Source organism: Telmatherina bonti (assembly GCF_933228915.1).
Source record: "Telmatherina bonti genome assembly, chromosome: 7".
NCBI lineage: Eukaryota > Metazoa > Chordata > Actinopteri > Atheriniformes > Telmatherinidae > Telmatherina > Telmatherina bonti.
The window spans coordinates 16988429-17005407 of record NC_136625.1 but is presented as its reverse complement, the minus strand read 5'-3'; the positions used below and the strand labels follow the sequence as shown (position 1 = coordinate 17005407).

The window sequence follows — 16979 nt, the reverse complement described above, 5'->3', positions numbered from 1 at the left end:
TAAGTAACTATAATTAAAACCGTGTCAGTATTATTGTCCATTCTTCAGCTTTAGTGTCAAACACTACTACTACTTCAGATGAGGGGAGTTTTCCATGAGACGATGCTGCTTTAGTAAAACAACTTTGCTATATATGATAGTTGGATACTTGATTTCTAAAGTAACCTGCAGGCTTTTCTTTGTGCTCAGGATGAAAAGTCCACAAGAGGTGGTGTAACTTGTTTGGCTTTGTACTTCATGATATTAAATTATACTATTTTGGTCCATGCAAAAGACTATGGTCTCATTATTACCCACCATTGGTTATTATTATTACTGGTCAAGCTGGGACAGATATGTTCCATCATAGTTTGCTTTTTTTTTAATTACCTGAATTCTCTTTTGTTGATTTATCATCATTTACAATGATATTGTTACAAATTTAGTAAAACTCCCAAGTTTTACTTTGCCTTGCCGCGTTCCCCCTGTGATGACTCTGGGGGGCCCGCCCCCCAGTTTGGGAACCACTGGTATATGGTGATCTTGTTAAATAACCCTGATTCCAGCAGTGATCAAAGTATTTGTGATTTTAATGTCTTATTTTTGAGCAGGCCTACCTCCTGAATGTAGTTTTGCTCTGAATGTGAACTTCAGGAAGGGATTACTCTCCAGGAAAGACCTGTTTCAATATAAAGATGCAACTTTAAAAGGTATAGAATAGAAGAATTACTGGCATCTAGTGGTGAAGATGGGCATAGAAATGACATCAAACAGTTGCCAAAATTCTTCCAGACAAACATCTTTTCCAACCCCAGGTGGATCCAGTAGCCTCAGGTGCAGCAATGAGTGCAGAACGTGTAGCAACTTAAAAATTGTGTACATCGGAACTGCTTTCTTCTATGTCTCTTTTACGGCATGACTGATCCCAAACGGTGCTCCAGCACCAAACAATGCCAGTATGGCAGACAGCTCCCGCTTTACAGCCGTTTGTCCAAAATGGTAGCACAAACACAGCAGCTTCCATGTTGTAGAGCCGTAGAAAGTAGATAGAAAAGACTCATTCTAAAGAAAAAATAGTTTTTTTTCCCCCTCTCTCTCTACAAGGTATTTTCTCCATCTCCTCTCTGTCTGGAGTCTTCTTATTTATTCTTTTTTTTTTTCTTTTTCTGTTTTTTCCTATCCTTTTTCTATCCTCTCCTATCCAGCAGTACTATACAAACTGTGTGATACAAATACTTTTGCAAAATAAAAATAAAAGAATCCAGAATATCAAGTGGAACATTATATCTATTAAGCTCCCCTTGGCAAAGTACATTTGCTCAGCAGAATAAAGCATCCAAACCATCATTCTGCTTGCTTAAATGCTGGACAAAAAATAGTTATATTTATTAAAATGATAAATTGGCAATTTAATTAAAAACTTTTTTTTTTCTTTTAAATTGCTTCATCTTTCATTTTCTAATACACACATTCAGGTTAAAAGTTCAGTGCATGCTTGATTTTCTATGCATCTGTAAACAAATCTAAACCTGGGCTCAGTTTGTCTTAAAAGTTCAGGTATTTTACACAAAACCAAGCATCATCAGCATTTACTGTTTGCCACCAGATAAAGTAACGTTTCATTGTACCAGAACATCACTGAACAAGGAAACCAAAAGCCGTTTTATTACAGTCTCAGTTTTCAGAGTAAATAAATTGCTTTTGTTAGAAAGGAAACGACTATTTACAATTAAGACTAATTTCTTCAACAAACCCTTATTGATTTGTACAAATTGAGTAACAGGCACAGCAATATCAATAACATCTGATTCCTTCTGAAATAAAAAATATCATGTGTTTGGCACCATACACACACACACGTCAACACGTAAACCTGTTAAATGTACACTGTACACACCTCACAGCAGTTACCATTAACTTAAAGTGGAAGCTTAAAACAAGTGTTAGGTTACAGAAAACCTGCTTTCATCTCAAATAAAAATTAAAACTAAAACAAAAACAAAAACAAAAAAAACCCTGCAATCTTTGGCCATAAAAACCTTCATTTAAAATGGAAACTTTTTCAAAACTCTAAATGGTTCTGGCATTTTCTTTTTCTGATTTTGTCAAAGCGTCTTCCACCACAAATGTGCGTCTGTTTACCAGTAAACTCTTCTTTGTTTCATGATTTGAACATCCTGGGTTTTTCCTATTGATAAAAGTTTTAACTGGCCTCTCCATACCGAACACACACGCATCCATCCCAAAGTCGTGTGCAAGACATTTCAGTTCAGCAATCTCCTCCATGCGTGTTGGACCACGATACATCCTGCAGTTAGTTGTTAAAAGAAGATTACTTTCTCTTTTCCCTTACTGCGGATCTCTTTGGGGAAGGGCGGTGGTGTTGGAGGGGGAGGATCGCCGTTGTTCCACTTGTTTGAGCTGAAGGACTGAGATGGTTTTATATTTTGAGCTGATCCTGGTGGCTTGAAGATATCTAAAGAGAGAGGGGGGGGCAAAACATTATTCCAAAGGAATTTGCCCCCATTTGTCATCTGGAAAATGCAAGAGAAACAATGAACGTTAGATGACAATTTGGGGCTCAAAAATTGGGGGGGGGGGGGGGGGGGATGTGCCTTGACTGGTTGGGGCGGATCTTCTCCCAGTAGTCACATTTATTGACATACACACATTATCCACAAGGGGGAGCTGCTCAGTCATTTATCATGTGAAACCATCAGCAGCTAATTATGGCAGCAAATCTGAAACAAACGTTTTATCTTGTCCTCTTGGGTTGTAAAGTTGTACATTTTGACATCATTTGTTACTTGAAATGCATCTGAAAAAAATGGTTTAAAGTTTATGTCTCAAGACTAATGGTTCAAATCATGGTGGTGGTGGGGGTTAAACAACACACACCATCAAGTCCAATCCTCTGTTTTAACATTTTCAATTAAAGTAATCTTAATTCACTCCCAAATTGAAGGTTTTTTTTTTCTTTGTCCAAGTTACAATAAATGAATTTAAAAAAAAAAAAAAAAAGCTGCACCTGCAGTTAGGACCCTCTGAGGACTGGTTTGCCTTTTGGCTTTCAGGCTGCCTCCTTTCCCCGTCCCTCCAATGGGCAGCACCTGGTTCACATCTATAGAGGCTGGAGATTAAAGAACAAGACTGGGATTTAGCATGTTTGCTGGTGATGTAAAATAAAACAGCTAATCAAGCTGACAAAAAAACTACATCTTAAGCCAGCCTACATAGTTAGCAAATCATAAACTATAATTCAACGCTTATGCTGGTTAAAAAAAATTACTTTTCGTCTGGTCCACTCATCCTCCACGATACGCTTCGTCCGCAGCGGGCAGGGATCACTGCAGGCGGCGATGTCTGCTTTGTTTGCATGAACCCGGTATTTCATATTCAACGAGCGACTTTGTCCGCGGTGTTGCGGGTTGTGCACGCGGCTGGGTCTGTGTGCTTTAATGCCACTTGTTGTAAAATTGTTTGTACTTTCTTTTTCTTTTTTTTTTAAACCACCTTAAATCAGCCGTTTTATCAAAACAACCTGTTTTTCCAGGAACTGCATCTTTCCACTGCACGCGTTTGTGTTAACCACGCCCACCTCAAACATCCAACCAATCACACGATACTCCACGGAGTCCAACAAAGAAAAACTTCTGCCAGCCCGATGTGTCGAAAACTGTCCTCAAACACGTCCGCGAGAAAAAAAAAAATGACGTCATTCCCTTCTCGGCGTCGAGAGCAAGAAAAAAGGATGTCACAAGCTTTTGGGTTGAATTATAGTTTATCATTTGCTAACTCAGTAGGGAGGGGGGGGGGGGGGGGTTAACTGTCCCAGCTGATGAACAATGATCCAAAAATAACAGTAAATATTTTCCTATGTGAGAAATATTCAGCTGCAAAGTGATGATTTTACACCTGGAAGTCAGGTGATCTTACAGACTGATAATGAGCCATAGTTGAGCTCCAACCTGCACTTTGAGTTCTGTGGTGGGACTTCTTCCCCTTGCTGCTTTTCTCCTTTTCTTTGCTAATCACTGCCAGCTTGGTGGGGATTTTCTGCTGCACCACTGCAGGTTTCTGCACCTGGTTGGTGGTGCTGACCAGGTGGATGGGCAGCTCTGCCTTGGGTGGTTGGGTTCTCATGCTCTCCCTGCGTGGCGGAACCTTTGGAGGAATTTCTGTCTGGCTTGAGCGATTTATAGGCAAGACCTGAGACTTGAAAGTTGCGGGCAGAGTCCCAGCTCCGTTCACTATGCTCCCCCTGAATGATGTGTAAGGGGAGCGACTTGAGGACTAGAAAGAAACAGGAAAAAGTTCCAAATCTTAAGGAACAAAATGCATCTTTTCTGATCATGTTTGTTAAATTACTGATTTCTATCTCGCATATAAATGTAATTTTCCTAAAATAGGCAACTTCAGTGATTTTAATGACTAAAATCTGTTTCAATAAGAAAACACCAAATGAACATAAACTTAAGCAAGTAAAATTAATGAATGAGATTATTCTCCCACTCCTTACTTGTGAAGAGTCATAATTAGAGAGTTCAAAAGTCGGGAGGAGTTTTGACTTTAGCTTCTCAAACCGTTCCTTCTCCTGAGCGAGTCGCTCTTTGTCCTTATCCACCGCTCTCATGCTCTCCCTCAGTCTCTCTAGGTCCTGCTGGTAGTCTTCCTTCTGCCTCTCCAGCTTTAACTTTTCCTCGTTCAGCTTCTCCTCCCACTTCTTGCACTCCTCCTCCTTCTGTTTCAGTTGAGCTTCCAGAGCCTCCTTCTGGATCCTCTGCCTCTCCTTCTCCTTCTCCCAGCGCTGCTGCTCCTCCTGAAGCTGAGTTTTTTGCTTCTGCAGGTTAGCCAACTCCTCCTTCTCCTTCTCCAAGTTGCGCTGCTTCTCCTGCTCCAGGAGCACGTTGCTGTGACGAGCAGACTGCTTACTCTTAAACTGGAAAGCCTGCTGCAGCTCAATCATGCTGTCTTGTTGGGTTATGACCGCCTGCATGACAAAAAAAAAAAAAAAAGTTATGACATTACTTTCTTGACATAAAACATATATTTAGTTTAACCAGAACAAAAGCTAGACCATGTTTGGAGTCTTACTTGTAAGCTGTAGAGTCTTTTTGCAAGGCTCATTACACTGTTATAGACCTACAGAGCAAAAGTGAAAAAGTCATTTATGGGTGAGCAAAGATGTAAAAAGAAGAAAATGATCACTAGAATAAACATGAAAAAACTTACAGCGGGCCCAGGGGTGTGAGTGGAGGCTGAGTTGCAGTTTAGCATTGAAAGATTGCCAGTTTCGTCGTCAGCCTGGAATCAGATTTTTCAAAATGATTAATGAGTCCACAAATTGAAATTACGTCTCGTTCTTTTTATTTTTTGTCTCACAGACTGCTCCAAGCCTTCAGAATAGTACTCTTCCACACGCAGGCGGCCACGTCTTTCTTTGCTGTCCACTGAAATGTCTTCACAGCCCTCCCATTTCTCAAGTCCATCTCCATCTGAGAAAAGAAGTTGTTCACGTCCAAAGTCCATGAGCAAGTTTACAAAAATACTTTATACTTTTGAGAAGAGTTCTACTCATGTTTTCAATCCATCCCAAGTATATAAAGAATTTTTCTCGCAATTCTTTTACGAAGTGCAAGTTGAAGATGTGCATGAACAGCTGGATGTGTAGAAAAGCTGCTAAATCAGGTTTGTTTCTAAGTGGAGATTTTTAAAGAATAGTATAAAAAAAAAACAAAAACAAAAAAAAAAACTTAAACATACTGTTGCTTGAAGAATTAGACTATAAATAGCATGTAGAAAGCTTTTGACCAAGTTGAATGTAACTCTATAAAATTCTTTCAGCTTTAAATTTTCTTTCAGTCTGAATAGCACACTGCCTTACGTTGACAGTGTGCTATTCCTGCTACTCAACCAGTGTTGAAGAAGACAAAACAATACAAATAGTCTTACTTTTCATGGTGGTAACCACCCGGGTATCATCAGCGGCTTCAAAATGTTCTCCTCCATCGAGCTTTCCGGCCTGCGTTCTGCTATTCTCAATAGGAAGCCTGGAGCCTCCTTTAATCATAAAAAGCAGGTTCTGCAGGTTTTCCACTGAAGACAAAAACATAAAAAAATTAGCCTTACATCAGTCTAAACCCCACAAAAGTTAGGTAGCTTTTTGAAAAATGTTCGTTTTACCCTCGACGATTGCTCCGTTAAGCAGTGTCTCCCCCTGCTGGAGGTCAACTGCATCTCCTCGCAGCAGCAGCCCCTTGTGGGGGGATTCCTGCATCATGATGTATTCATACAGAGTAGCAAAAATCTTCTGCTTCTCCGTGAGACTTTGCATTATCTGGTCATCTCTAACATTCAGAATATCTGAAGAGAAGGAGCAAGGAGAAGAAGTTAATATATTCTTTAAGGTTTGGGTAGGTAGATTGAGCAAACATTGCTTCCTACTTTATTACTTTCATAAATAAAAAAATTATTATATTGTCCCTGCAGTCAGTAAAATCTAAGATTCCACGTTTTCCTGCTGAAATTTCCTGCAGTTTCCATTTAGAAAGCCTTAAAGGAAACAAAAAAGTTCAAACCGAACCCGAAAAGAGCAGGACTGCAAAAGCAAAAGAAAAGCATGCACACTGATCTCAGGAAACTCTCCAATGTAACAGGGCAACACTTGACTTTTAAAGAAATTATACAAATGTTTTCTGAGCATGTGTAGATAGAAAACTTGCATGTGACATGGATAAACTTTGAGAATCTGTTATTTTTTTAAATATAAACTTCAACGTTTTAAGAACTTTGAAGAAATGAGGAAACTGTATAATCTGCAAACTGATTGGATGACCCGTTATTTGGTGGCCATTAATTCCACCCATCTTACCTTGAAAATGCTGGAGTGTTTTTATCAGTTCATTGTATTGCACTTGTTCTTGATGGCTAAAACACACAAAGATTTTCCTTAGTATTGCACTTCATGTAATAATCTAAAGAAAGCAATATTTCAAAATCAGTATAACTTATTAAAATGGTTTTCCATTTCATTATTCCCAATAGGAATAATTCAACATTAAGAACAAGGAGTCCATCTAATTTGAAAGACCTCAGTAAAATCATTGCTTGCTGGGCCTCTTTCCTGTCAGTCCATTGTTTATTAAAGACCCTACACCCAAAATTCTTAAAGAAAAATATAGATACAATAAAAAAAATAAAAAAAAAAGAAATAGATTATTTGCCATGTGATCAACTCAACTTGCCACTAACAATACAGTCACAACTAATAAGAATATTATCACAACTGTCAAATAAGAATATTTCATCACACCGAGCTCACCAGTCTGCAGCTTCTCGTATAAAGGTCGTCCAAGTGTGGCATTCCTCTTTAGAGCTTGTGTGGATTTCGTACATCTCTGGCATGCTGACGGTACGTGCACAGATCAGGTACATGGCTTTATCCTCATGGGCCACTTCTCTGACTATCAGTTTTTGCAGGGAAATGACTGGTGGTTTATTATCCTGCAACAATAAAACAAGATTTAATCAGGATTTCAGGAATTTACCTGGTAGATCCTGAAACAATATGTTATATATAATGCATAACTGTAGAGTTATTAAATATGAACAAACATATATTTAATATAAAGGTAGTTCAGGAAGCTAGCAGACAAAGTTGAAGTTTTATAAAACCCCTTAAGCTTCTCAGAACAAATCCTTTTTTGTTACAAGGCAGAAAGTCGTGTAGATACTTTTATTTTTCTACAGTTCAGACTCACCATGTTAGCAAATACAAACTTCTGATCTTTCTCTTGTAAAAGGAGGATCATATCTGACAGCAGCACAATCAGGATGTCTGCAGAGGAAGATTACAACCGCTAAGTATAAAAACATAAATCACACAAACACCTAATGACGAACATCAGCTCTCCATTGGAAAAGGAATTCAGAACTGTCTTCTTAGTTTTTTGTGTTTACACCATTTGCCAAGTAATAAGCGCACAAATGAAGAACCTTTGGATCTTTTGTCTCAGATAAGAAAAAGTTAAAGTCTCTGCTGTTCTTTCAACACTGCAACTGATAAGTTCTTAAAATAATAAAAAAAAACCCAAAAACCTAACCCTGGGTCTATAAATTTAGTAATAACGACATCTCGAACATGGCTGCAATATCAATAAGTCCATCACAAACCTTTCTGTCTACCAGAGAACTTCCAGGTGACGGTGCCCTCCTGCAGGAGTTTCTTGTTACCCTGGATCAGATCCTCTCTGCGGAACAGCCGACCATCTTTCAGCCGACTTAGAGTTTTTGGCTCCAGACGAAGGCCGATCTCCTTCAGACGCACAGCCTTCTCATATTCCCTGACATTAGCGTCCACCTGGGAGATGGTGTCTTTGATCAACTCCAAACCTTTTACTAGAGACCTGTACTCGTCCGTGTCAGCTGTAAGGAGAGTGAAATCAAATAGTTGACCAGCCTCCATTTTTCCTTTTTAAAGATGCCACTTACCAAAACCAACATCTGAAAGTTTAATAAAGGAATGCAGTGTGACAGTGACGCTTTACCCTCAGTGTTCTGGATGAGCCGTTCCACCAGGACAGGATATTTTGTTATGCGCTGGGTTACCAAAAGGAAACATTCAGGGATTCCCAAGCGTCGAACAAGAGGCAGCTGACCTATTTTCTATCAGGAAAGAAGTTCTGTTAGCTCACAGTTAGATGACCTGGGTAAAACATCACACGGTTTGTTTATATTAATAAATCTTATTTGTACAATCACTTATTTGTGAAACAGCCCTTTAAATGTTTTAATTTATTCCTAGATTCCAAATCATTTTGCAAGATCTTTGTCAACATCTATAATTACTTCTTTTCTTTACCTACAACAGATCATCTTCAGAGGTGACTTACTCTGACACAAGTCTGCAGCTTCCTGTTGTTCTGCAGCTGCTCTTTGTAGAAGCTGATGGCTTCACTGTGATGGCTGCAAAATATGCTGTAACAGTTCATCATCTTTTCTCCCAAAACACCTGAAAACTGATGCAAAAAGGAGAGCTCCTTATTTTCTTAACGGCTTAATAATTGAAGGAAAACACTGTCAGGGGGAACTAAGTGCAGTTTGCATCCATCTTCCCACAGAGTATCTAATCTTTGGTAGTTCATCGGTTGATGCCCAAAGCACTCCCACTGTGCTTGTCGTATGAGCAAAACAAAGAGCCAAGAGTGAAATATATATATTAAAAAAAAAAAAAAAATCAAACAGCAACATGAATACTGTTGCCTTTCAAGGCAGCTGATGTTTAAAAGAGAGACTGATATATCCAGATGTGCTGAAAAGCGTCAACTATCAATAATGCTTCAATATACCACACAGTCAAAATAATGAACATGACTCCTGGTTTTCCTACAACATGCATTTCTGGAACAGGCAGTAATTACCAAGCACATACCGCTGTCTGGTGTGATGGAAAGGTCGGTGTGTGCATAAACTACAAATAGCTGAGAAAGAATTAACTGGCTCTGCTGCTTTTAAGAGTGACAGCCCGACTTTCTGTTAATCGATTTTAAATAATGTCTTCAGCGGTAAATGTCCTCATTTTATCAGGTGCAAAGCTACACAGAACTCTGGTAGCCGTGCACGGGTTCGAGTTTTTTTCATGTCATGACTGACAAAACCAAGTGTGAATGACATGACAGTATCATATTTGTTCCCATTGATCAAGCACACCCACTTGTGGCATTTCAGTGTTGTAGACATAACAGCTATTTCACATGACGTTTGTTTCCTGTAGAAGCGACATGAGCAGAAACAGACAGGAGTGGTTAGATGGGAATAAAGAAGAAGAGTGGTGTAATACTACCTTTGCTTGTTTTAGAGAAACGCTAAATGAATATGTTTCCCCGACTCTCTTGTTTACAGATAAACTTCAGTGGCACTGGATCTAGAGATGACAACCTAAAGAGTAAATAGCAGATATTTAGAGCAGAACCCTTGCTCTACCCTACCTGATTGATGAGGATGTCCCCCAGTTGTGTTATGTAGTAGTTGTTGGGCTCCGTCTCCTCCTGACTCTGGGCCTGACGCTCTTTGAGACAGTTGAGGAAGAACTGATGGAGGCGGAGGAGCGCTTCCACTCCGGGGAAAAGCCATTCCAGCCTGGCTTCATCTAGGATAACTGACTGCTTCAGCTCGTGCGCGTAGACGAGGAGAAGGATTTTTAAGGTGCGCACATGGTGCATCTCGGTCTGGATCAGTTCTAGGAAATTGGAGGGGAAAAAAAGAAACTATTATTTCATTACTGAACCATCATATATTACCTGTTGAGACCAAATGTTTTCCTGCTTGACCTTCCTCTGTGATACAGACTATCTAATGGTGTCATAAAATGTTTTACCCGAAGAAAGCTCATCATATTCACAGATTTGTGTCCTCTGCTGCAAAAGTGAAATACGCTTTTCAGCTGGTGATGAAGTAGTTAGTTTTTTTTCCCAATGAGTGACTGAACAGAACATTTGGTGTATATAAACACCCTTATTGTATGATACATAGGTATTAAAAATACAAGCTGATTACTGGGTTTTGAGCTTATTTTGATAGACTATCATCAGGTATCACAAAAACTGAGAAAGACCCCCCCCAAGACTAAGTGTTTCAGCCTACCATACATGACTTCCTGTCTTTTGATGGCCTCTTTGGTCAAAGCCTTCAGGTAGTTCTGGTCCACAGCGAGGCTCCAGGACTCTGCCTCCAAATTCTGGGCATCAAACTCAAGATCACCTCTGAGCTGAACATAGTAGGAGTCTGAAAGTCACACAGACACACATTTCAGGCTTGAATCCCCCAAACATAGCTAGTAGTCTCTGGCCATACTTATTCAATGATTCATTTCTGTAATTGCACAAATAATTCTAGTCCAAGTTCTCCTTTTTATTTGTGTTTTTCATGTGAGTAATTGTTACTTTATCATACATTAATATAAAAATGTCTTATTCAGAATTTCCTAAAACAATGACCTTTCTTAGATAATTGTAGGAATTAATCTAGAAACCCTCAACACCCCTTGTCTGGGATTCGGAAAATTTTTCCTAAAATTTGAAAATACAGCACATTTCAGCACCATAAAAAGGTCTTGACAGGTAGATTTCATAGAGATTATCTTAACCCATTTTAGTGACGCCTCATCATACTATTGTCGTTTAAACAGAAGTATGTTTTAAGTTGCTCTTCATCCTGCTGACAGCAACTGACTGACCTTCTAGGTTAATGGGCTCAGCCAAGAGGGAAGCCAGCAACACAGAGTCATCAGAGGAGACCTTTGAACGCTGGCCTTCAGGCTCATCCATCTGTGCTGCACCAGATGTGGGGTTGGTATGTGATGAGGTTCAATGGGTAAATTAAAAAGTGATGTCAGCACAAAAAATTATGCACACAAAAGAAAACAAAACAAAAAAATCATGCTGCGTTTAATTTATTGCTTAATGTAAGATAGAAAGCTTCCTTCTTATGTTCTTACCTATTAAATAGTTATATCATAGTAATACTTGCAAGTAGGATAAAACTGACAAATGGGAACAAAAATGACTCAGAATCAGGACTTGGGTGATAAATCTGTCAGACCCTGAACAAACCTGGAAAACTTTAGCTATGAATTTGCTGCTGACTTTCTGTCTGAGGAAAAATCTTAGTTGCTTTTACCTTTATGGCGATATATATTTTTTTAAAAGATTCAGTAAAGACCAACCTGGGGTTTTTGTCTCTGTATGACAGGGAAGCAGGTTGAGGACTGGACTGTTGTGGGCCGACAATCATGCCTCGTCTATGGAAACTTGCAGAAAGGCCATGTGAGGCTGGGGGACAAACACTCTCCCCAGTGCTGAGTGAGAACAACAGACTGTTGGGAACACGAGCAGAAAGGCAGACCCAGAGTATCGTGCAAAGTAAATATCACGTTGTATAAAACTGGATACAGCAAGCGACTGAAGTTAAATGACATCTGATAGGGTTTGACCCTCTGCTTCTATTTTATTTTTAATACAGTACACATTTGCTTAGGTGGACGAAACTAAAATAATGAATAAAATTTCATTAGAACTTTGATCAGGTGAAGAGTGAATCTTCAGGGATGAGAAAACTGAAAACTAAAGTAATAAGAACTTTATGTAGCAGGTAACAGCTATTTCTACAACAGGACGGTAAGAAAATTACTCATAAATATTACTTACAAATACTGGGTACCATTCATTTTGGAAATGGGGACAAACTTGAGTTAAATCTTGTACATCTCCGGCATGCTGACGGTACACATGTACGTGTGTAGAAGATACTATAAAACTGACAACTGGATGCTAATGTCAAAATAAATGGTGAATAAATCAATAAACAGCCATCAAAATAATTATTGCATAAAAAAATTTCAAATCTTCAAGGCTTATAAGGCTTTTTTTCCCACTTTAATGGGAATGGTGTTTGCAAATCCAAACAACCATCTTCCACCTGAAACGTGATCTTTAAAAGCATCCAAGAATGAATGGGAGACACTACAAAGCAACGTGTTCATGTTAACATGCAGCAGGTTACCGTGAAACCTCGTCTGCTGACCGCTTACAAGAGAGAATTACATTGTGCATTTCTAATTACACTCATAAATTAACAAGTTTATCAAGCAAGTGATTAAATACAACTGGACATGTCATCGTACTGAGGCTGCTTTGCATATTTAAATATGCATTATGGTTTCTTCTTGCCATTTAAAATAATGTGTCACATAAAATACACAAAATTAAACATTGTTTGCTGATGCACAAGGCTTTAAACAGAATTGTCTACCAAATAAAAAAGGGGTGTAAGTGGAGAATGAATCCAAACGGACTGTTGCATAACTAATCCAGCCTCATGAAGGGGGAACTGGTTTGACAAAATGTGACACCACAGTTCAAGTCAGACGAGCTGAAAAGGAAAAATACAACTAAAAACAGAAGGAAACGTTTGTAAAAAAAATAACAGTCACAAGCAACATGTATGAAAACTGCCTGACCAGAAGTAAATAAAAGGGTTTTCTTGGTTTGCCTTTAGCTTTCATTACAGCACACATTTCCTGTGGTATTGTTTCATTAAACTTCTACAAAGTCACGACATGTGTTTCCATTCAGTGCACTGATTTTTCACCAACTTGTATTAATGGTGAGGAAGTCCGATCTCCAGCACATTGCAAAGATTCTCACTGGGGTTCAGGTCTGAAAACGACGTCTCATGCTCCCTGAAACACTCTTTCACAATTTAATGCTGATGAATCCTGGCATTGTTATCTTCAAATATGGGTATGCCATCAGAGCAGAACAAATCCACTGATGTAGCAACTTGGTCATTCAATTTATTCAGGTAGGTCAGGTTGCTAACCCTATTCTTTGGGCACATGTTGCTAAACCTAGACCTGACCAATTGCAGCAACACCAGATCTTAGCACTGGCCCCACAGGCTTGCACAGTCGGCACTAGGCATGATGGCTGCATCACTTCATCTGCCTCTCTTCTCACCTCGATGCTCCCATTACTCTGTAAAAAGGGTAAATCTGGACTCAGTCCATATGACCTTCTTTCATTGCTTCAGAGTCCAATGTTCATGCTCCCTAGCTAATTTAGTCAGCTGTTCAGACCCAATCCATTGAGTTACCTTCACATTCTGGGTGTGGAAACCCTCTTACTTCATTAGTAAACATAGCCCTGACTTCTACTGTTGTTTTTCCTTTATTTTGATTTCAACAAGTGCTCGAATGATTGCCAATCACCATCATTCAGGATGTTTTCTGACATTTCTTCCTGGAAGATGATTGTTTCCCACTATTCTTCCAGTTTTTCATAACGCGTTGGAAATTTTAAAACCCAATGTTAGGAGTTTCTGCAACCTCCTAAGATGTTTTCTCTACTTGATGCATGCCTGTGATTTGACCAGTGTTAAACAGAGCACAGGATGTGTTATTCCACATGGCTGTCATTTTATCAGTTGGGGTTAAAGCTGGGGTAGGTAATCTTGCTCAGAGACATTTTTTTTTTTTTTTTTTTTTTTTTTAAACTCTGGGTGAAGTGGCTCCTCATCCTGATAATAGTCTATACATTTTGTCATCACGAACAATAAGAAATATAGTTAGACCCCTCAGTTTACTGTAAATCTAAAACTCTGACCAATCAAAACCTTCGTGCCGAAGTTGTCTTATATTTCATAAGCTGCTTCACGGCTGAGAAAATGCGGGGAAGATTTCCCGACCCGGCTCAGTTTATTTGCCTCCTCCCGCTGAACAGCTAAAAAGAGAAAATTGGTGGAAAAAGCTGCGAACTAGAAAAGCACTCGGAGAGCACAAACATTTGCCACGTCATTTAAACAATTCCTGGATCCAAACGGTGATCCAGATCACCACCAAAATTAAACCTTTTCTTAATTTTCACATTTCCAACAACTCCTGAAATTTTAATTAAAATCCGTCCATAACTTTTTGAGCTATTTTGAACACAAACAGATAAACACTGGTAAAAACATAACCTCCTTGGTGGAAGTAAAAAAAAAAGCCTCAGATCACGCAAGGAGCAAAACCAGAGAGGGAGGAGCCAAAACAGGGTGCGACTTTCAGATCTTGCTATTTCCCCAACATTACCTACCCCAGCTTTAAATATTTTGTTGCCAGGTGAATGATAGTTGCCCATGCTGTAATTAACCAATAGGGGGTTCGTACCTTTTTGTTAAGTTAAATCCAGGTGACGGCTTTTCTTTTTGATCAGGCAGTGTAACCATTATAAATTTTCAACTCCTTTCAAATCCAAATTATACTTTTAAATGACAATTATAAGAAAAACTTCTCTCCTAGTTTGTGAGACAAAATGGCTTACCCTCTTCATATAGACTTCTGCATTTTTGTTTTCCAAGTTATGTCTTTCACAGTTTCCTGGTGACACAGAGAGGAAAAAAACACAAGGAGGAAAATCTTGTTAAACCAGTGGATGAAAACAAAAGAGGAAAACGGAAAACAAATGACACAGAATGCGACCCGGGTCACAGACTTATGAGTGTCTGATGGGCTGCGCATGTTAATGGGCCCTTTAGGGTAAATGAGAACGGACCATTTTTTGGTACAAATGGCTCTTCATGATTCAGTAACAGCAGAAGCAAAGCTTGCCACAAGTCAGAGAGATGTACAAAGAAAATGTTTCATCCTGAAAGGATGGCAAGTTCATTTATTTGTATCTAAATTTATTTGTTTTCTACAGGAGTTTCATGAATAGTTTAAATAACGAGTGGTCTGCTGTTTAATGTCAGACACAGCTACAACACGCACTGTTGCTTGACTGATGGAATGAGCAGCTCTTGATAGCCTGTTCTACACCCCCCCTAACTCCACCACAAACCATACAAACTTTTGCAATACACCATTTAGAGTGGCTTAAAAATTAAAACTTTTTTTTTTTTTTTTAATTTAATCTAGTAAAACCACAGGCATTTGTTTAACAATGCATGATAGAAAGAAACATCATGCACTGTGCTTTGCATTAGAGACTAAATGATGAAGTCCAACTTTTCCATAACATATGTAAATAGGTACATACAGAAAGGGATATGAAAGGCTTACATACAACCTCTTAAAACATCACGTTCATATACTTTCACATGTCCCTGATGTGCGTTAGCGTGCTTGTTAGCTAATACATCCACTTGGGGGCAGTGCAGAGGTCAGACCGCACCAAGTTTTGATTTCACCTTTTAGACAACAACAGCAAAAACCGCAACAGTGGAGATCAGAATAATGCATATGATCAGAAACATAAAAAGCATGGTGGACGTCTGTGGAGTCATTAAATACACTGTGGATTTTTATTCTCTGTTCCTTCCGCAGGTCACACATCACCATTGCCAAGGTGCTTTCAGACTGTATTACTCTGTTTGCTCTGTCAAGATGTGCATTTGCAAGGGCTGCAAAAACAGACCAAATTACAGATACAAAGGACGCAGACAGAAGACCAGAGTACAGACCAAGTGGCAACCTCTGGCGGTTAAAAGTGCGGACGTGCACAAAACTGCAGTTCACCCCTCATCCACTAGGGGCTGGCTGCAAAACAGAGCAAATCCCCATAGACTCCAATGTTAAAAAGGCTAACTTCGGGGCAGAAATAAACATGTTTACAGCCTGGTTCAAAAATTGATTTTCAGCTAATAGGTCAGGTTTACCTTCATGACAACTGTGGGGGGGAATTCATTTTTTTTCTCACTTGCCCGTTTAAAAGTAATTTAATCTCGAATTTCGGCATATTTAGGGGCATGTTCTTTTGATTGACCGGTGCCAATCTCCCGCTTCAAGTAAGAAGAACGTAAAACAACCATGGTTTTTAGCCGGTTAACAATGTGACTTAGCTTTAACTGCATACCTCTGTTAGCTGGTTAGCGCTGGTTATCTTCGGGTTCGCTCGGTTAGCTCTTAGCTACAGGCAGCTCGGAGTTCGCTCAATGTCAATCATCCACCATTACGCTCATAACCTCCCTCTCAGCTCCACCTCTTTGCCCATGTTTGTATTTTCCGGGTGAGACGACGCGCATGCCTCTGCCAAGATGGTGATTGCAGGAACCGCCCACCGAGCTTTAATTCAGCTCTTCAGAAATCTACGGGTGACGTCATGGAGGCTATGTCCATCTCTTTATATACAGTTTATGGCACAGAAAGATTGAATGAGATTTTAACAGTCCTATTTAACCTATACGACTGAAGATATCCTATGCGTTAAAAAAAGCCTTACCCAACCTCAGTTAGCTACCTCAAGGAAAGCTGAATATCAGAGCAAGTTGTAAAAAAAAAAAAAAAATGTATTAAATGACATAAAATGAAATAATAATGGAAAAAATTTTTTTTTTATCCCAGATATATATATATATATATATATATATATATATATATATATAAGCTAAGATTACCAAATTATGTACATGATAAAAGTTAAGATAAGCAGCATTAGCTTCCCGGCACTGTTTGTAAATTCCAGATG

The 16979-nt window shown here is 39.1% G+C and overlaps 1 protein-coding gene across 1 annotated transcript; it reads right to left on the bottom strand.

Moving 5' to 3' along the window:
• Positions 1–2291: 2291 nt before the first annotated feature.
• Positions 2292–11303, bottom strand: arhgef18a (rho/rac guanine nucleotide exchange factor (GEF) 18a; the record flags this gene model as incomplete). Its single annotated transcript, XM_079243770.1, has 18 exons — positions 2292–2455; positions 3008–3109; positions 3948–4272; positions 4499–4969; positions 5074–5121; positions 5212–5283; positions 5362–5474; positions 5932–6075; positions 6163–6342; positions 6851–6906; positions 7301–7482; positions 7740–7816; positions 8152–8403; positions 8526–8643; positions 8871–8996; positions 9966–10216; positions 10621–10761; positions 11213–11303. The coding sequence occupies 18 exons, from the start codon at positions 11301–11303 to the stop codon at positions 2301–2303; spliced, it is 2904 nt and encodes a 967-aa protein (XP_079099896.1). The 3' UTR covers positions 2292–2300.
• Between the last annotated feature and the right edge of the window lie 5676 nt (positions 11304–16979).